Raw genomic sequence first — 21,817 nt, 5'->3', positions numbered from 1 at the left:
CACACTTCCCTTGGGATCACCATCAGCCCAAGTTTCTGGTCATGGGACTCACTTAGAGTGGCAATTCTGCCCTGGCTGGTGTGTTTCAGTTGGTTGAGCAATGTCCTGTGCACCAGAAGTTTGCTGGTTCGATTCCTGGTCAGGGCACATGGCCGTGTTACGGGTTGGGACTCTGGTTGGGGTATGTATGGGAGGCAATTGATCTATGTTTCTCACATCAATGTTTCTCTCTCTCTCTCCTTCCCATCAATAAAAAAATATTTTTAAAAAATGGCACTTCTGCTTCTTGGAAGGAAGTCAACTTCCAAGTTCCTGCAGGCAATTCCTATGATACTAGATGCTGATCACTCTATTTTATTCTAATTGCCTTCACAGGAAATGCATAGGGTTTTCTCCTCCACCCCCACCATGTTCTTTTTACACTTTGACCCCTCTTGGAGCCATCATTACCCAACCATGCACACTAAAATATAAGAACAGGCAGAAGGTCCAGAATCGTGAAAAAAAAACAAAACAACAAAAACCAAAAACACAAACACCCCCCCCACACACACAGACACAGAAACAAAAAACCAAGACAAGAGTTGGAAATAACAAATGCAACCACTATTATAATTTCAAAATAAAATTTGAAATTGCTTTTCATTTCAGACACACATTTACAGCTACTGTACACCTCAAACACATGTTCCTGAAACCCAGCTCAGTTCCTCTCCCTCCCTCAACCCGCTCCTTCTTCAATGTTCTGTGCGACCAGCTGCCTAATCCGAAACCCCAGGCTTCCGTTGTGCCTCCGTTCCATCAGGATCCCGTCGCAAAACAGATCACTATTACCTTTAGGGCAAAATTCAAATTCTTCACATGGCCCACAAGACCCTACACGCCTTTGCGACTTTCTCACCACGACAGCATCTCCCACTCTAACTCCCAAATTCAATACCACCCACCCTAGACTTGTTCGGGCTCCCTAAGGTCACGCACCACTTCGAGTACTCAGGCCTTTGTTTTCTTTCTGAAAACTCTCCACCTGAATGCTTTGCTTGAACTCTCGCTTCTATTACATGTCAGAGCCTATTTATTTCGTCTCTGGGGAGGACGTCTTTGATACCACTCCTACCAAGTTCAAGTTCGGTGCCCTTCCTAGGCCCTGCCATACCACAGGCGCTTCCCCTCCCTGCACTAACTTGTCACTGCCTGCTCACTAACCTATGGCGTCCACTAGAGGGCAATCCTGAGGACAGGGACCACGCCTTTCCCATCACACCGCCAGCACCAAGGACAGCACCCTGCGCAAGGTAGTTTCCTGTCAAAAGCTGTGAACAGCTAGAGAACATTGTTGTTATTATTTTAAAAAATTTACCTTTATTGCTGAGAGTATTACAGATATCCCCCCTTTCCTCCCATTGCCCCCCTCCCCTGGTTCCTGCCCCACCCCAGGCCTTCACCTCCCTGTTGTCTGGGACTGTTTTATATTGCATTCTTCCTTACGAAAAGCAGCAGAAAAGAGTGAATGACAAGTTTGGAGAATAAAACAAAGTAGGAGGGGGTAAGATAAAGCAAAAGAAGAGAAAAAATAATGTAGCAGGGCACCAGAAGGCGGGTGAAAAACAGGAGGAGAGATTAATGGAAGAAATAAAAGAAAGAGCAAAAATAAAGGATGGGCCCTAAGAGTCACTTCCACAGACTTTTGTAACTCAGAAAAATCTTTCCCTGAGGGGAGTAATAAGGGAACTAACATTTATTGAGCTCTAAGTGTCAGACTTTGTCCTACATCCATAATCTCATTTACACCTTGCAGTTCCCCTGCATTATTATTAAACATTATTATCCTCATTTTGCTGATAAAAAAATTGAGACGCCAAGAAGTAAGGTAACTGTCCCCAAGTTATCCAACGATGAGGTTGTGAAGCAGTCTTTGACCTCAGTTTACATGGACTGCCCAGGATGTGCTTTTCCCTGGAAGTGCTTTTCCATGTAAGGAGCACAAAACTGTAGAACAAGGGAGATTTGATGGTAAAAAATTCTAAGCAGCTAATCTTATAAACGACAGTGTGATTTACCTTGTTACAGCTCAGCTCCTGCTTTTTCACTCTAAGTCTCTATCTTATAGCTCCTCTGAGAGCCAAGAGAACATCTTGAAGTCAGCAGTAGCCAAAATCTACATGGACTTGAAGTCAACACCTCACCAGCCTCCTCTCGGGAAATGTGTGGTTGAGGGACCCAAGGCACCTGCGTACAGTGGGTTGTTCTAGCCCATCCTTCCCTACAGGCTCCAAATGCAGGGATGGGAGCACTGCTATCTCTCCAACCAGCACTCCCAGCCATGCTACACAGTCTAGAAATGGCTCTGCAATGTTCTAGCAAAATCCCCAAAGTGTAAATTTCCACAAGTGCATGGATTGTCATAGATATGGGCCTCAGCTAAGGCCCTATCGGGACCAAAGGAAAACGTCAATTTACTTGGAGCTAAAATATATACTGGATTATTTTATACAGGAACAAAAAAAAAAAAACCTGTTCTCTTTTTCCAAACTTCTATAACAATAAAATAGCTTTGTCATGACAGCATTCACAGATGCCAGGGGAGAAAGGTTACTCCTCTAGCTGAACAAAAGCTCACGTAGTGGCTATTATGCCTCAGGTTCCTTCATTTACAGAAGCCCCCCCTCCTCAGGTAAAAGCAGGGTCCTCAAAGGCAGAGCCCTTGCAGCCTTCACTCATCCCCTTTTTATGAATTTACTAGGCTTTGTAGTTTCTGTCTATAAATAGTCTCCACATATGATGACACACACACACGTATATTTCTTGTGCATCTAAACATCAAAGCTAACACTTTCTTATGGAAGCAGATTTTCACAAGAAATTAATTTTAACTGATCCAATTCATCATCTAACAGTGGTTACCAAGGATACCAAATAACTGAAATCACTTGGCTCCAACTTGCTTGTTAATCAAAAGATATTAAGAGAAAGCTGTGAAGAATTACTGTTGTCTGAGCAATCGGGAGACAAACAATGCCCCCTCCCATTGTCCCCAAGTCCCGACCTCCATTAAAAACATCCCAGGCTATAGTAACCACTAAACACAGGCAAAGCTTTTTCTAGGATTTGCAACTCGGTGATTAGCATTTAGACAAATGACCACTAATGGTTTCGCCTTCATTCACTTCCCAATAAAGCACTGGACTGAGAATGGCTACTGATTTGATCTTATCAATCTGACAGCAGATGATTCTCACCGTGGCTGCTAACTGAGCACTCAGGTAATCTAGCTGAATCTCTCCTAAAGTCAACAGCCCCTCGCCACACGTGTATTAATACAGGGGAGCATTAAACAGATGAGCCTAGAACGTGTGCACCCAACACAAACAACGCTCCGCCTGGCTAAAAGGTCAATGTGTTTTTTCTTTAAAAAGTATACATAAGATTAAGCATTGTCCACAGTGTACTACTGTACACTTAAAGAAGAACCAAAGAATTGAGAGTTTCTCTTCAAAAGGCACAACCACGTTTCTTACTGATTAATGTATTTCTTTGCACTTTAAGAATATTAATTATATGTCATTCATGGCAACTATTCTGTCCCATTTTGTGGTTTGTCTTCATTCTGCTTAAAATGCCTTTTGCAAAAGAAAAGAAAATACTGTTGCTGTTGTGTTTGCCAAAAGCCATCAAGCTTGTCCGTTATGGTTGTTGGCTTTGGGGTCATGCTAGAGAATGCTTCGCCTCCCTAAAATATGAGAAACTGGTGGTTGCCACCCAATACCTACTTTTGCCTTTTTCCAAATTAAAAAATTCCTGCCCTAGCTGGTTTTGCTCAGTAGTTAGAGTGTCAGCCCACAGACTGAAGGGTCCGGGGTTCGATTCTGGCCAAGGGCATGTACCTCGGTTGCAGGATCCCTGGCCCTGGTTGGGGCACATGTGGGAGGCAACCAATCGATGTGTCTCTTTCACATGGATGTTTCTCTCTCTCTCCCCCTTCCACTCTCTCTGAAAATGCAATGGAAAAAATATCCTTGGGTGAGAATTAAAAAAATAACAATCCTGAGATTTTTAAATGACAAGATATCAAGCCAAAAAACTACATTTCCCAACTTTCCTTCTACCTAGGTATGGCCATGTGACTAAATTCTGTTCAATGAGAAGAAAGCATAAGTGTTGAGTAGAACTTCCAGAAAGGTTCCTTCAGGGCAGAAGCAGGGTGGGGGTGGGGTCTTTTGTCCTTCCCAGAAAACAGAATGTGAGTGCTGGAATTCCAGCAGCCACCTTAGCCCACGAGGTGACTCTGAGCTAGAAGCCATGCGCTCAAGAAGGGAAAATAGAAAGTCAAAGGAACCTGCGTCTTATGACTTCCCGGGAGCCTCTCAGACCTGGGCAGCCTATCTCTAGGTGTACTTACATGAGAGAATTGTAAAAATGTACCTTCTGCGTTACGCCACTGTTATTAACAATTTTCTGCCATACATAGACAATCCTGTTTATAAATTGTCTTATCATTTCCTTTAGAATTTTAATGGTTTTATTTTTTTCTAAAATTCAAAACTCATGAAATTGGGGAGTGGAACAGAAATACAATAATTGGCCAAATAGTTAGCCAATTATCCCTACACCATTTACTGAATAATTCGCTTTCTCCCCCACTGATCTGAAATGCCATCTTTACCAAATACTATATCGCTTTTTTCTTCGTTTTTGTTCCATTAGGGTTTGGGGTGGGGGGGGGGGGGATACAGAGAGTATAGTTCTTATTTTCTCTAAGAAGCGGGAAGTACAGTTTTCTGCAGAAAGTTGGGAGTAGAGGTAGAGCTACAGGCCAGTGGGAAAAGGGCGAGGGAGAGGCCAGGGTGGAATAACGACCCGGCAGCACCGAGCGCCCCGCTGAGATGAGCGTCCCCACGCTGCAGCGCAGGGATGGCCAGGCTGGGCTCCGTGTCCCCAGTGCCCGCATTCAGTTCTGGCCTCGTGACTTGCTGCGAGTCAGACAGGTCGCTTCATCTGCGTGTGCTCTGGCTTCCTCCTCAGTAGGATGGAGGTAACACTGGAACCTACCCCAAGGCTTCCGCATGAAATGCCTTATTATATCAAAAGCTTAGAGCAGTCTCTGGCATTAAGTTCTATTATGTATCACCATCATCGTTATTAACAGTTATAAAGTAATCGTTACTGTCGTCATCAATGCCATCACCATCACACCAGCATTCTTATTAAGGTAGCAGCTTTTCTGTTTCCTAAGGTATTATCAAGAATAACGTTAAATTTTGTCAGATGATTTTTGGGCATCTCCTGAGATGATTATATTTGTTTCTCTAAAAACTTATGGTGGCTGAGGCACCATTTCACACGCACAAGAAGGGCTATAATAAATAAGACAGTGACAAATGTTGGTGAAGATGCAGAGAAATGGGGACCCTCAGACGCTACTGATGGGAATGTAAAATAGTGCAGCCATTTGGAAAATAGTCTGGCAGTTCCTCAAAATGTTCAACACAGAGTTACCATATGACCTAGCAATTACACTCACAGGTATATACCTAAGAGAAATTCAGACACATATCTATGCAAAAATTTGCACCTGAGTGTTTTTAGCAGTAATTATTTATAATAGCCCCAAACTGTAAACAATCCAAATGTGCATGAACTGGTGGATGGGTAAATAAAATGTGGCACATCCATATAATGAAACACTCATTAGTAATAGAGAGGGAAGAACTAATGACACCTGCTACAACATGGATGGACCTAAAAACAGTACCTCATTGAAAGCAGACAGTCACAAAAGAGACCACATATGGCATGATTCCATTCATGAGAAATGCCCAGAAAAGGTAAATCTATGTAGACAGAGTGTGAATTAGTGGCCTCCTGGAACCAGGATTAACAGTGATTGAACCCGAGGGATCTTATTGGGGTGAAGGAAATGTTCTAAAGCTGATTGACAGTGACGCTTGCACAACTTCCCAGATTTACTAAATAGTCACTCAGTTGTACACTTAAAGTGGGTGAATTATAAAATATGCCTCAAAAAGCTATTTTTAAAAAAGTAAGGGGGCCTTAGCCGGTTTGGCTCAGAGGTTAGAGCGTTGGCCATGGACTGAAGGGTCCCTCCCCGGCCCCAGTCTGGGCATGTGTGGGAGGCAACCAATTGATGTGTCTCTCTCATACCAATGTTTCTCTCTTTCCCTCCCTCTCTCTCTCTCTGAAAAGCAAAGGAAAAAATAACCTCAGGTGAGGATTAAAATAAATAAATAAATAACAAAATAAGGGAATGGCGGGAGATTGAGGAAAATGTGCCAAGTTTATGGCACTTATTTTATATAAACAGGGTCAAAAATGAAAATGAATAGTTATACACATATATACATATATGTGTTGATATATATATACACACATATATACCAACAACGGCAGAACAAAACTTATCATTGTGATCATAGGTTTCCTGGGCTTTCCCAGTCTTGTGTTCTTGAAATAAACCCTACGAGGTTATAGCACATCATTCTTTTAATACAAAGCTGGTAAGACAGTTGTGATTGAGTCACTGAAGCGTAAGACAATATGAAAATTAAAAGATCATAAAACCAATGTAATGAAAAAGAGCTGCTATTTTAATCTTTATGGGCCTGCAGAGTGGATCCTCTCAAATTGAACCTCTGGGGATTAGATTTCCCCGGAGAGAAGCCTACGTAATCCACACATAAATGGGCTCTAAAGCAGCGTGGGGTTAGGATCAATGGATGATTCCACCAATAGCAGCTGGAAGGAAAAAAGAAACACTTGGGGGATTTGCTAGCTCTCTTTGTAGACTCTCTCTGAAATACATTCCATAACACAATGAATTTTAGCTCTCTGAAAATTAAAGTAATTCACACAAAGCACTTTCAAAGCCCTAGAAGAAGGATGACCTATAAATTCAGGATATTACAGTGACATTAAATTGAAAGTAGCGGCCGCAGTGGAACAGATTCAAGAAAAGCAAACAACAGTTTTCTCATTCCCTCTGAAATAATTTGGGAAGTCTTCAGAGCTAGCTCAGCTCTGCCATCCATCGACACCCATATTATTTGAGAAATTCAGAATGGAAATTACGTTTGACCTAGGATTTTCTAAAAAGTGCCTCTGATGTGGTCCCTCTTTCTTTGTTTCCCAGATTTTTCTGACAGGAAGTGAACATGTTGGCCAGAACGAATGACAGCCTACAGGAAACAAGCAACCATGTTCTTCTCTGAGTTCACAGCCTAGAGTTTTTACGGAGTGTATTTACAGCATGGTTTTCCTAAATTAAAAATAAATGATAATCATCGTACCACAAGCCTAGCGATAAAGACGACCATGATTTTAGTGCCAGGATACTATAGTTACACCTTACAGCTAAATTTTATGCAGAATTTATTATTAGTTGCACCAACAGCATCCATACTTACTAATACTTTGAGATACCTCCCACTGTGGTAAGAAAATAAGACTCAATGACAGACAGTAAACGCATTTTTGTGCTTGAATTTCCTTGCCTCATATTTTTTGACAGTTTTATACAAATGGTTAGAGCATTTATTTTGACAGTGGGGCTGTAAAAAGTAATTTCAATCCACAAAGGCCATCAATGCATGTCATTTGCAACCCTGGCTGCACACCAGACTCATGTGTCAAGATAGAGTAGATGTCAGCACAGAAGATTCTGATTTAGTCATTCTGGGGAGAGAGCAGTTACATCTTCAGAAATTCCCCAAATGATTCTGATGCCTAGCTGGAATTGAGAATTACTTCCCAAAGTCCTTCAATTTAGAAGTGGCCTTGGGATTCAACCATTTCTCACTCTGATTTCCAGTAACTTCTTTCCAATGGTTCCAGCAGTTAACTTCCCTGGACATCTGCATCAGATCTCATGCACGTCCTCAAACTTAAAGCATTCAAAGTTAATCTTATTATTTTCCCACAAAACATGCTCGACTTCCTATAGTCAACCTGATAAATCAGACCATCCCCCTAGGCATTTATGCCAAAAACTGGGGAATCAGGATCCTGCCACTTCATTTCAGTGTACTGACTATTTCCTGGTGAATATTTTTTATATCTATCCCCTCTTCTCCAACTCCATTTCCTTAAGGCATTCCTTCAACACTTCAGCCTAGATAAATACTAACAGTCTACAACTTCTGGAGTTTTCCCTGAGATCCGCCAGCTCTGAATCTCATGTTGGCCGAGTGCACCACTCCAGCCGCAGCTACCCAGCCTTGTCGCAGATACCTACTATTCTTCAGGTCAACCCCCACCCCATGTCTGGCTTGCCACTCTCTCCAACACTACTTTTATCTTAATTTTTGGTTAATTCAATACTTTCAAAACTCTGGGATATCTGTCCTCCTTCTCTCCTTCAGAAACCTGTCCTCCATCCTACCTTAGGGCTTCACTCCCATGATCATACCCTAGACCCGGTCACCCAACAACCGCAGCCCCTCCATCATCTCTGGCCCCCTGCTCTTCACTGTATTCTCAGGAAGCACCCCATCCCGGAGGACCTACAACCCACCAACCCTATCACCTCTTGACCATCCCTAACGGCCCACACGTCCACTTTACTGTCCTCACTCGGGTGCAAGTTCAGAGTCACTCCTTCCAATCTCTCCACTCTCCCCATCCATCCTCACCTCTTTGCCACCCTGTCATTGTCACTCACACGTAAGCACAACCCTACTCAGACACAAACTCCTGTCTCTTCATGCTTGCACAAACAGAGCTTCGTGGAGGAAAATTTCACGCCCATGGTGGTGGATATCACTTTAAATTCACGATCACCAGCTTCCAAGTGGGCCCTCAATGCTGCCAGGCAAAAACTCCACCTCTCTAATCCATTCACTGTCCTATCGCCTGGACTATCAGACCCTTTCCTGTTTTCAAGCCTCCATCACCTCCTACCCCATCCTCACTTTCAGCTGATGACCTTGTTGCTTCTTTTTTCACCCACAACAGAAGAGCGATCGGAAGACAAATTTCTGGAAGATCCCCAAACCGTGTCTACCCACCTGGGCCCGTATACTCGGCGCTGACTCCTTGAAAAACCCACCTACTCAAGCAGTTCAATCCTCTGTATCACTGCTAACTTCTCCTTAACATACCAACATGCAGTTATTTTGTACTTTCTTTAAAAGCCATCTTTTGAATTATTATTTTCCTTCACAACAAAACTAAAAAGAAGTAATGTACATTCTCTTTCTTCAACTTCTCTTGTTCTCTCTTGAAGAGACTCTGGTCAGACTTTCGCCAACTCAGCTCACCCACCTCTCTCCAAAATCACTCAGTTCAAGGTCGACAGTGAACCTCTGTGTTGCTAAACGCAGTGGCCGGTTCTCAGCCTTCATCGTTCTTGACCTATTAGCCGCATTTCATACAAGGGATCCCTCTCTCCCCCCAGGAATACGTTTTTCAGGTCCAGACCACTGCAATCCCGGTCCTCCTCTGCTGTGCTTGCTCACCCGTTCAGTCTCCTTTGTTGGCTCCTTCCCATCTCCCTAACCTCTAACTAGTTGTTTGGCTTCTTTTCTTTTTAATCTTCATTTGCCTGATGGTGATCTAATCTAGTTTCTCAGCTTGAAATATCATCTTTATGCTGATGGTTCCTAAATGTTTACGTGCAGACTGGGCTCCTCCCATGAACTCCCGGGAAGGATATCCAAATACTCACTCAAGGATATTGCTCCAGCAATCCTCCTCTCCTTCCCCGCATCATACAGTTTTGCCCTCTGCTAGATCATTCCCGCCATGTTAGTGCTGTTATCTCTTACAATTTAAAACAAAACCAAAAACCCTTGATTTCACACTCCCCACGAAGTCAAGAACCCCCACACCACCAGTCTGCCCAAGGCAGATCTGCTCCAGGCCGGGTCCCTTTCTGGTGACAAGCCCTGTAACATCAGAAACAGCCAGACTGTGCATATCCACACACTGAGTAGTTGCGATGCAACTAAACGTGTTGCTTTTTCATTGTTAAATAAACAGGCAAAGAAGCAAGATGTCACTGTTGGCATAGTCTGAAATTATATCTCGAGCCCAGATGCTTGAAGCAGACGACTGAACTTGCTAAAGGCAGTTTTTACAACTATATGAGGTAATTATACTTGTGTTTCAGGGGACATGATTGGGGATGTAAAATAGGTAATCCCCCATTCAGTGATTCCAGTCCATCAGGACCTTACCTTGGGCAGGGAGAACACTGCTCACTATCCATGCAGAGCCAGAAAGATGGGCGCACTCACAGAACTTCCCCATCCTGAAACCTCCCGCAGTACTTTGCTGAGAATGGACCTTTGGGCTCATCACAGTAACTGTACTTTCAAGATTTCTGCATCAGAGTGCTCTAGCCCAAGTCCTCCGTGGGACTTTGACAACAGCATCCAAGAACTTCCATGATCTGACCAGTGTTTACCCGAAAGAGACTTATCCCTCGACAGTCTCAACGCGCACTCCACTTACTTTTACCAAAGATCCCCTCTCTTCTGTCTTGGGACCTTTGTAAATTCCTGGACTGTCCTTCCCACCCACACATTCCAGGTAAAGTGCTCCACCCAAGAATCAACTTCTCTAGGAATCCTCTGCAGGCCCGCTCAAGTCAGCTAATCACTTCTCTCCTCTTTCCGGCACTGTATCCAGCACATATCTCCCTCCTTGTCTTTATTTTATTCATTGTAGTTATTGTTTTATCTCAATTCCATAGAGGCAATAACCATGTCTAATGTATCTCTGAATTACTGATGCCTAACCTAGTACCTGGCACGTAAGAGGCACTCAACACATTAAAAAAAAAAATTTAATTATAATTAGAAAGGAGTGATTGTATCAGTGTGGCTAGAGTAGAGGCTACATAAGTGCTGGGAAGGAAGGGAGGTTGGAAAGAGGGAAAGAAAACATAGATAAAAAGATATTCAAGTTATGTAACAACAAATTGTTTTCCTATTTCACATAAGTAAAGGCAGCACTTTGCATTGGAAGGAATGTTACAATGTGTCAGTTTTCATCTCTTTGCCATTATGGGTGGAAAATGAAAAACTCTAACTTCTTAACATTGTTCAGTTAAAGCTTAACCCCCGTCCCCAAAAAGAAGGTTGCAATGAATCCCTATTTTCTTAAGCACCGCTAAAATTTTTAAAGGCAGTCTAGTTAGTATAATGGGTTGATTATAGTCAGACAACCTGAATTCATTCACTGTACAGTGCTCCTCCTATGAGCTAATTTAACAGAATATATTTTAATTAATGCAGTTGGTAAAACATTAAGATTCTCAAAAAAATTAACTGGCACATGATAGAGAATAAACACAGAAAAATTATGTAAGAGGAAATATGAGTAGGTTTAAAATATTAAAAATATTCAATTCTGCAAACACGAAGTACAAATTGAAATGAGGTAGCTACTTTAAAAAGCACAATTCAATGGGCATATGTATGCCCTGTTAAACAGACACATGCCCTGTTAAATAGCAACCTTGAGTTCACGCTATACCACCTAATGCTGGTGGATTCACTGCTGGCATGGAGCAGGGCTTAAAGGCATAGATCTACTGGAAAGTAATTTGAGCCCATTGTTGATAATTTATCATTACGAAATTTTCCCAATAGGCAGTAGGATACTATAAATATAAAATATTATTTATACTAAAGAAAAATTAGAATCTAGAAATCCCCTCCCCCAAAATAGTTACGTTAAAAAGGTGTGTCTACTCTTTGGAATATATTTTGTCATCACAATAATTGCACAGTAATTGTTCATTATGGAAAAATTATAACAATAATAGGAATAATGGCTAATACTTACTGAGCATTTGCTATATGCCAGGTACTATGATATTTCACATGAATTATGAGATAGGTACTAATAGAAGGTTGCCAGATTTAGCAAATAAAAATATAAGAAGCCCGGTTCAATTTGAATTTCAGATAGACAAGTATAATTATTTAGTATAAGTATATCCCATGCAATATTATCTGCTGCTTCTCTGAAATTCAAATTGTACTGGTCATCCAGTATTTTACCTGGACACTATGTATGTAGAAATACACACTCCAGTTTATCCCTTAAAAAATGAGACAGCTCTCCCACCTCCACCTCTCACGAAGCTCCTCCCCTTTCTCTAATACGTCAGCATGTGGACTTGTTAGTGCCTCCAAGTAAATCAGTTAAGAAACTATGAACTTTTTTAAGCCAAACATATGGGAAAGCACATGTGCACATACAAACACAAAACGTTAATATGCTGTTACAATGAAAGCAAGGCCTATCCTCTTTACAGAAGAGAGAATTTCGGTGTAATTTTCCTGAGGTGTCATTTAATTTTTCCATGAGAGTTTAGCCCACATCAAAAAGTTTGTGCTTTGATTGTTTTTTTCTAGAAGAGGCAGCTGGTCTGCCTGTGAAGCCTTTACCAGAGCTTGCTTTTGTTTGTTCCTCTTGATAATTACTCCATGACTGAACCACTCACTGGTCCATGTAGAGGAATCCCACAGAGATGAAAACACACTTGTTTAAATAAAATATTTATGAAGAAGCCCCCAAATGTCACTGAAGTAAATGCAAATTAGATCTTCACATATTATGCATCCAATATGCCACACATTCCTTAGAAGGCTATTTCCTAATTGCAATTAACATTAATTTTTAAAATTAATCCCATTGTGCATAATCACATCAATGTCTATTCATAAAAATCCAGTGTTTTCAGATTGATTCTCTTTTGACTATCTTTGAAAAATATGAATTAAGGCTAATATTTAATCCTGATGATTATTTTGGAAATTTTTCCTTAGAAACTATATTTATTATTTTACATGTACATCTTCTATTGAGTTACTTTACTTTAATTCAATATAATGTGACATTAATAAAATTTCCTCATTATTGCCTTTTAATGAAATAGTAGTTGGACACAGTTTTCTCAATATGTTCTTCTCTTTTCCCCTAACTGAGTGAACATAATAGATTCTCATGATATTTTTAAAGAGTCCACAAAAGAAAAGTTTGGGATAATAATGTCAAAAGAAAATTAAGAATCAATTGATTTGGGTGGTAACAGTACCAGGGTAACAGTCAAAACCCCTGACATTTGATACCATCTTTCCTAGTTTTGCAAGAAAGAAATGTGAGCTGAGCAGAATCAGGTGGATTCATCCTTCACCTGATGGTCTTAACAGTTGTCCTCCACCTGGCTCCACATTTGAATCAGTCGAGGAACTAAAAAAAATATTGATACTGCCCGGCTGGTGTGGCTCAGCGGTCGAGCATCGCCCTGTGATCCAGGAGATCAAGGTTCTTTTCCTGGTCAGGGCACATGCCCGGGTTGTGGGCTCGATCTCCAGAGCAGGGGGCATGCAGGAGGCAGCCGATCAATGACTCTCTCATCATTGATGTTTTTCTCTCTCTTTCCCCCTCTCCCTTCCTCTCTCTGAAATCAATAAAAAAATACATATTTTAAAAAAATACTGATACTAGGCCCTAGCCCCAGAGATTTCTATTAAATATTTTAAGTTTTTGTTTGTTTTATTCTTGTCTGTTTGGCAAAGCTCCCAAAATTGTTTCTAATGATGAAAACACTGGTCAGAATGAGCTTTTCCTGAATAGAGTTAACATCCACCTAGAAAGAGGAGTCATCAGTGATGTGTTGTAAGGCTCTGCTTCACACTCTGGCCAGGTGAACCAGAAAATGAAAAACAAATCTCTAGAAATACAAAGCTAGAATGTCAATGGAAAACTGGTATCCTGAATAATTCATAAAACTCAAATATTTTATATCATTCAAATTCATGTAATTCAAAAATGCATAACCAAAAACTGAGCTGAATCCTTAAAACTGCATAGAATTTAACCTACACATAGAGATTAAATCCAATATAGAAGTACAGAACAGGGAAAGTGGGTCTAAAGATGGCTCTGATGAAAAATACCTAGGAAATTTTCATTGACAAGAATTCCTACATTCTTAGTATATGTGATGTGCTTACCCAAGATGCTACTTTGACTCTGACTCAACTATTTTCTTAAATGGAACCCATGGCCTTGGGCTAGTTTGGCTCTCTGAGCTTTAGTTTATTCATATACACCAATCTTAGCAATGCCCCTCAAACTTCAATGTCCCTATGAATCACCCGAGGCTCCTGTTAATACACAGAATCACACGCGGTGGGGGGGGGCGCGGGGAAGGGAGCTAAGAGTCTGCATTTCTAATAAGCTCCCTAATGCTGCCAATGGTGCTGGTCCACAGACAAACACTTGGAGCAGCCAGGTCTTAGAAGACGTTATGAGGATTAAATTAAGTGACCTACATAAAACGCTTGGCACAGACATGGTTAGCAGCCCACAGAAGAAAAGACTTATGAAGAAAATAATAAAATGTGGTAAAAACCTAGAAGTCCCATGATCCACTCCTCTTTTCTCTTCCAGATGTGGAAACAACAGGTTGAGAAATGTTAAAATAGCTCCTTCCTAACAGCCAAAGGTGTGTAATGAGAAGATACATTCCCTTTTTTCCCCCCTGAAGAGACATTCTTTTTGACGGCAAAAAGTACAAGCAAGATCAATGAGTGGAAGTTAAAGACAGCTATTCAGTCCATGCAAGGAGAGTCCTTTTATAATAATAAATGTCATCTTATAATCAACTGGCCCTCTTTAGGGGAGAGAATGAAGTCCCAGTTACAAAATATGAGTACAGACCAGTTGATGATATTAAAGAACACATGCTTCAGGTCACTATTAAACTACCTAAGAGACATCACACAATAAGTACAATTAAAAAAAATAAAACAGAAACTTCTCTGTTTCCCTCCCCACTCCAATTCTACTCCCCCTGAGGACTTCTCCTATGCAGTAAATTGAGATGCTTAAGTCAAAAGGTTTTGGAGTCATCCTTAACTTCTCTTCTCTCACTCCTCACATCCATTCCATCAACAATTCCTAATGCTGTACTTTCAAGCAGTGTCCGAACTCCAATTCCTTCTCACTGCCTCCATTAAAACTACCCTGGTCCAAGCCACTGTCTCCTCTGCCAGGATTACTACAATAGCCTCCTAACAAGTTCCTCTGTCTTCAGCCATGATCTTCTACAGTGTTTTCTCCACACAGCAGCCAGTGTATTGCAACTTCTCTGCTCAACCCCTTCTGATGGTTTCACATCTCATTCAGAGTAAGACCCAAAGACCATATAATAGTTTACAAGGCCCTACATGATCTTCCCCCTTCAAATCCTTGATTAGATTTCTTGCTGTTCTCCATCTTTTTCACTCTGCTGCAGATGCCCTTGAACTCACTGTTCCTTGAATCCCATTAAGGACACTTCTATCTCAGGACCTTTGCACTTGCTCTTCACGTGGCCATGAAGGCTATTCTCTGAGATGTGCAAATTTATGTCCAACATCGCCAATACAGGGCGGGGTCAAAATAGGTTTACAGCTGTTTGTATGGAAAATAATGCAATAATTAATAAATAATACTAATACAAGAATAAACTGTTTCGCATACTCACAACCCTAAACCTACCTTTGCCCCACCCTGTATAAGAAACAACCAAAAGACACCTAACAGAAGCATTCTCATTGCTTTCTATGGAAAAAAGTACTCACAATTAGCTTAAAGGTCAGCATTTTACTTTCCATAGTCGGCACAGTAGAAGGACTGGGTGAGGCACTCTAGTTCCAATTGTGACTTAGCTGCATTTTTTTAAAAATCACACTTCATCGAATCATCTCCTAACACCAAGTAAAGGAAGACGAAGTGCTATACTCCCACATCAGAGCGCCAAAAGAATCTCCTTTCTAATGCCCAGCGGTCTGTAAGCCAGGCTTATCCCACCTCTAACAAAATGAACAAACATCATAGAGTCAATGCCACTCTGCTGTCCACAGGGAATGACATGTGTTTTCTCTTTTTAAAACCAGTTCCTCAGGTGAGCTTGACAAAACCTAGCCACCTCTAGGTAGCCCTGGATGGACAATGGGTAGAGAAAGATGGAGTGTGGCACCCAGGTGGGTTCCTTCATAGGAAAGGCAGTCACGCGTTTAGAGAGACACCTCCCTCCAGGGACTGCGGTGCATGGTGGTTCTGGTTCACACCACACAGCAGAAGAGGCACCATTCACAGTGTTTGCTGAGCAGGGACTCCAGCCACACTGCTTTTAGGGCTCAATTAAAGCCACTCTTGGCTTGTACGATCAAACAGCTTCAGAGGGATGGCTATAAATGCCTCTGATGTAAGAATTAATGTGGGCAAGGAGGGGAAAGAGGGAAGTGAAGAAAAATACTGGCCTGAGCTGCAGTGCCCTGGGGGAGAGGGTGCACTTTGGATGTCAGCTTCAGCCTCAGTTCCTCTCACCTGGTACTACATTCCCCCAACTCGTTCCTTAAGAGCAGGCTACTTTCGGACACAAACCCACAATCCTGCCCCAAAAACCCCAGAGCCGTGCTTTCAGCAACTCAAAGAGCAGCAAGGCATACTCTGACCTATGGCCGTTTCTCAGCCAAGGGACCAGGTCTGTCTTTTGTAAGCAACCTTCTCTGTGATTCTCTCTCAAGGGCTGCCCAGTGCAGCGGCTGAGGGAGACCTAAGAACATGGAATCCAGCTCGCGGATGAAAAAGAACAGAGGCATAAAGTTGGCAAAAAAGATGTTAAACATGCAACTCATCAGGAGACCTCATCCATCTTCTCTTGTACAAAAGCCAAAGACGGCTGCTTATGGGGGATAACAGTGGGAGCTCGCGGCACCGTCACGGGCAAGGAAGTGGGACAGAGCAACAGGAACACTTGCTTTGGATGAAGCATGTTAAATAATTTTCTTGTTCCTGCTGCTGAAGGACAGAACGTGCCCCTCTTAGGACATCATCCTGGGCCCCTAGTTCAGGAAATGAGGCTCGCTCAGTCAAGCCTGCCGTCTGAGGCCCGTCCCATTCAGCAAGCCCCACAAAGGCTGGGCATCAGAACTCGGGGGAGATCATTTGGAATCAACAGGATTTCTGGACTTTGTTCTCCACTTTGCGTAACACATTACTGATCACCCACTGAACTTAATTAATGTACCCACAGGCGATGGGAAAACCAATCTTTCTCTTTCGATAGAAAAACAAAAGCCTCTGAGCAGGGAAAATATGTTGTAAACTTTTAACAGATGAGTTCTCTTCACCCTACAGACTCATTTTGAATATACTATCAAGGAAATGCTATTTAAGTCAGCGTGTATCTCTTTATGAATAAAATAATTTTTTAATTTATCTTTTGGGTAAGTGGATTTTTATATAACAGACTGGCTTAAATTGAGGTAAATTCATGCTGGATAATCTGCACAGCAATAGCTCGCTTCCAACATTCAGACACAGGAATATCACCTGAAAGGCCATATTTTTCACCCCATCTTTAACAATCCAACCACAATACACTCTTTTTTTTTTTAGTACTTAGACTGGGAGAATATTCAAAAACTAATTTCTCCAAATGAGCAGAATCTCAAGTAAATATTTATAAGGAATGTGTCTTCCAGTAACCTGTAGTGGGTAAGTCAGACGTGGGAGACCCAGGGCCCTTGGGGAAAGCAAAAGGCTCCACCCAAACTCCCTCCTCCAGCCTTAATTGGTCAAATGCCAAAATAAATGAACTTTCCAAAGTTAGGAGCTTCTCAACTTTCACTGGGAGTATCTGCAGGTGCACAAGCCATGGTCAGAGAGCCCACCGGCCCAGGTGTGCCCAGCGATGGCAGCTGGTCATGCCAGACGGCAGGCCCGAGCCGCCTGCACGCGAAGGGACCCACAGGGAACGGGTTCAGGCCCAGCTGCCCAGGACCCGGGGCTCCGGGACCCCGGCCCAACGCCGGACCCCGCCCGCCCTTCTCTCCCAGATCAAGGAAGGGAGATGGGCGCTTCGGCGCGAGGGCGAGGAGCGCCCAGCGGGGTTCAGTCGCAGCACCGGGCCGTCCCCAACTCCCAACTTCCCAGAGTTTTCCTCCGGCCTCGCGCCCCTTCCCAGGGCCCCAAGGCCGCCGCGGCCTCCCCTCGCCCGAGCGCGGAGCTCGAGCTCCGGAGCCGCCCGGGAGCCCGAGCGGCGGCGGCGCAGGTGGCGGGCGTGGTCCCTCCAGCCTCGCCCCAGCCCACCCGGACTCGGCCTCCGCGCGGAGCCTCCGCCGGGTCCCCGCCGGTTCCAGCGTCAGGCCCGGGCGCGCCGGCTCCAGATCCCCTCCCTAGCTGGGTGGCACCCCCTGCCTCTTCCCTCCAGTCCGCGCCGCTCTTCTGCCTCAGGCCCCGGTGCGGCCCCAACTCCCAGACCAGGGCCCTGCGGTCGCGCAGGTCAGAGGCGGCACTCACCTGGGTCGCGGAGCCGGGGTCTGGCGCGGTCCCGCAGGTGGTAGATGAAATCCTGGCAGCTGTCGTGCTCCAGGGCCCCACGGGCACAGAGCTCGGCCAGCAGCTGCAGCGCCTGGTGACAGAGCGCGTCCCTGGCCCCGGGCATCGCCCCCCCGCATCCTCGGACAGCGCCGGGCAGGCGGGCGCGGGAGACAACCCTCCGCCTGCCAGCTCAGAGCCGCCGCCTCCGGGCCGTCCGCGCTCGCCGCCGGGGACCCGCCGAGAAACGGCCCGAGCCCCGGCCCCAGCCGCCGCCGGCCCGGCCTCCCACCGGTTGCATGCAGCTCTTCGGCAGCCGGTCCGTCGGGCTTTCTCTCTCTCCCTCCCGGCCCCTCCGTCCCTCCCCCGGCACCCGGAGAGGCGGCGCCGCACGGCCCCGCGCGCCTCGCTCCTAGCGCTCCGCCCGCCCCTCGCGGCCGCCCGGGGCGGGGCGGGGTCAGGGGTGCGCGCCGAGGGTGGGCTCTCGGTGGTCCCGGGTTGGGCGCCGGCGGGGATCCCCGGGCGCTCGCGGGCTCCTGGAGCGGCGCGAACTCGGCTCCGGACCTCGCGCTCGGAGCGGTCGCGCCCACGCTTGGAGAGTGTGGAGCGGGCGCGCGCTCCGGGCGCTCTCGCCACCGCACCCCTCCGACCTCAGGCGAACCAACCTCTTCCACCTCCCCTCGCCGCGGGTGGCCAAAGCACGCTTCGGGGTGCCTAGCAGGAAAGGTGCAGTCTGGACCACACCCGCCAGATCTGGAGAACAGAGTGCCGGCTTCAAACTTGAAAAGCACCTTCTGTCCATAAATCACCGGCCTAAGGGTGCTAGATGCCCAAATATGGGGTTTGGGGCCAAGATTCGCCATCAAAGGAAAGAGTCCCCAAGCGCAGGTCAAATAAATGGCACCCGAGAAAGACACTGGGACTTACCTGGAGCTTTGTAGATCCTGGCTGGTTTTCTAGGCAACTGATTGGAAATCCGAGGATTGCCAACGTATTTCCAGCACACACCAAGGAAGAGTATCACAGGATTTGGGATGTCTGAAAGGGAACACAGGCACCTCTCATACACTCACCTCTTCAGCCTTTCAGGCAATAAGCCCAGAAATAACTACGGGAGTACTGAGCTCTTTTGTTTGTGTGTGCCGGGCACTGTGCCACAAGCCTTTTAGATACATAATCTCATTTCATTCCCTCGACAGCCCAACAACGTCTGTATAACTGTTATCCCCGTTTTACCAGTGAGAAACTTGAGTCTCAGAAAAATATCACCTGCCCAAGTTCATATATGAGTAGGCAAAGTAATCTTGATTTTTAAATTTTTATTATTTTTCGCTTTTACATACTAGTGTCCAGGCTCTACTCTAAAACAATTAGAGTAAATCTCTACAACTGGCATTCTTAGCCATAAGGTTGCGATGTTCTAGGGACATCTTATAGCAAATTATGTGCAGAAAGGTAATTCAGGATGCCAAAGAATGCTCACCCAGCAGACAAGCTTTGAAATCCTGCTGTGAGTGGTGCTGGAGCCTGAAGGACTTTCTACTGCAGCAACTTTCAGCCCTTTCATCTCATGGCACACATAAACTAATTACTAAAATTCTGAAGCACACCAAAAAAATTTTATTTTTTTCCTATCTGACCAAAAAAAGGTGTAATTTTGATTCATTCACACGGGACAGCTATTGTTGTGATGGTTTTTGTCATTTTTTTGACAGTCTTAGGGAAAAGAGGTCAGTAAGCCTGACTGGTTAAAAATCCTTGCAGCACACGGTTTGAAAACTGCTGTTCTATTGGAATAGCAGGGACAATGCAGAGTTGTAGAGGTAAAGGTAACTCCAGAGAGTTGTAAAAAGGCAAGTAGGCTGTGTACCTAAGAAATTCGGGGGGAGGAGAAACTGCTGAGAGGGAGCCTGGGGAGGAGGTAGAGCAGAAACTAGTCCTTGAAAGGAGGGAAAGACATGTGAGGTGGAGGGGGAATCAGAGAAAGTGTGGTACTAGGTTTGGTGCAGTAATGGTGGGAAGGAGCCGTGTTCAAGCATGTAGAAGGCCAAAACTGATGTGACTAGGAAGAGGAACTGAAAACAGTAAGAAATTAGTGTGACAACATGGATGGGCCCAAAGGGTATTATGCTGAGTGAAATAAGTTAGACAGAGAAAGACAAATACCATATTTCACTTATATGTGGAATCTAAAAAACAAAAACAACAAATGAACAAATAAAACAAAACAAATAGACTCATAGATACAGAGAACAAACTGATGGTTACCAAAAGGGTGGGTGACGGGATGGGTGAAAAAGGCGAAGGGGAATGAGAGGTACAAACTAAGTTATAAAATAAATAAGTGGTGGGGATATAACACACGTCTAGAGAACATGGTCAGTAATGTAGTAATACCTTTGAATGGTGACCGATGGTTACTAGACTTATCGCGGTGATCACATTGTAAGGCATATAAATCTATAATCACTGTGTCGTACACCTGAAACTAATATAATATTGTATGCCAACTATAATTTTTAAAATGAAGAAACAATTACTTTGATAAGTCAGGATGTGTCTGAACGTGTGGAAGTGGTATTCTGGGTCAGAATGGTGGTTGGCTAGGGTGTGGATAAAAAGGAACCCTGGTGCACTGTTGGTGGGAACAGAAATCGGTACAATGGAAAACAGAACGGAGTTCCCTTAAAAAACTGAAACGAACTATCATGTGATCCAGCTACCCTACTTCTTGGTATATATCTGAAGTGAAACCATTCCCTCAAAGAAATATCTGCGCCCCACTTCACTGCAGCATTATTCACAATAGCCTAAACATGGAAACAACCTACATGTCCATTTACAGACCATAAAGAAAATGTGGTGTGTGTATGTACATATTATACATATACAGGGATAAAAAGGAGGAAATTCTGGTGTTTGCGACAACATGGATGAACATGGAGAGCATTATGCTAAGTGAAACAGTGAAAGAATCCAGGGAGAGAGAGAAAGAAACACTGTCCAGTATCATTTATATGTGGAATCTAAAACAAAAAACAAAAAAAAAGGAATGTTGATCTCATAGAAACAGTGGCTGCCAGGGGCTGAGGGTGAGGGAAATGGAGAGATGTAGGCCAAAAGACACTTTAAATATTTAGTTTTGCCAATTATTCCTCAATAAAGCTGGAAAACGGAAAAGTAATATAAGGAATCCCATGAGTCTTTCACACTGCTCTTAGACCATATCCTCACTCCTGATCCCAAGACCCAGGTTCAGTACTTCGGAAATGGTTTGCAATGCCTAATGGCAGAACGGTGTATTATTGTCATTTTGTTTGATTCAGTTCCTTGCCAGATAGTTGCCTTTAACAAATGAAAATAAGATTCAACAGGCATGACTTATTTTTCATGAGCCCGTGCTATCTCCCAGAGGTCAGCATGCCCGATAAGATAAAGGCAAATTTTGGATTGGTTAGTTCCACTTTGCCCATGT

The 21,817-nt window shown here is 43.9% G+C and overlaps 1 protein-coding gene across 1 annotated transcript in view; it reads right to left on the bottom strand.

The window, feature by feature from the left end:
• Window positions 1–18,469, bottom strand: part of SYT9 (synaptotagmin 9) — a 109,576-nt gene extending 91,107 nt beyond the window's left edge. The window contains exon 1 of the mRNA XM_087822266.1: window positions 18,325–18,469. Coding sequence (XP_087678392.1) covers window positions 18,325–18,469 — 145 coding nt within the window. The remainder of the gene's footprint in view (window positions 1–18,324) is intronic.
• Between the last annotated feature and the right edge of the window lie 3,348 nt (window positions 18,470–21,817).

Source organism: Miniopterus natalensis, chromosome 11 (assembly GCF_054644295.1).
Source record: "Miniopterus natalensis isolate mMinNat1 chromosome 11, mMinNat1.hap1, whole genome shotgun sequence".
Lineage (NCBI taxonomy): Eukaryota > Metazoa > Chordata > Mammalia > Chiroptera > Miniopteridae > Miniopterus > Miniopterus natalensis.
The sequence above is the reverse complement of the archived record's forward strand: the minus strand, read 5'-3'. Positions and strand labels throughout refer to the sequence as shown.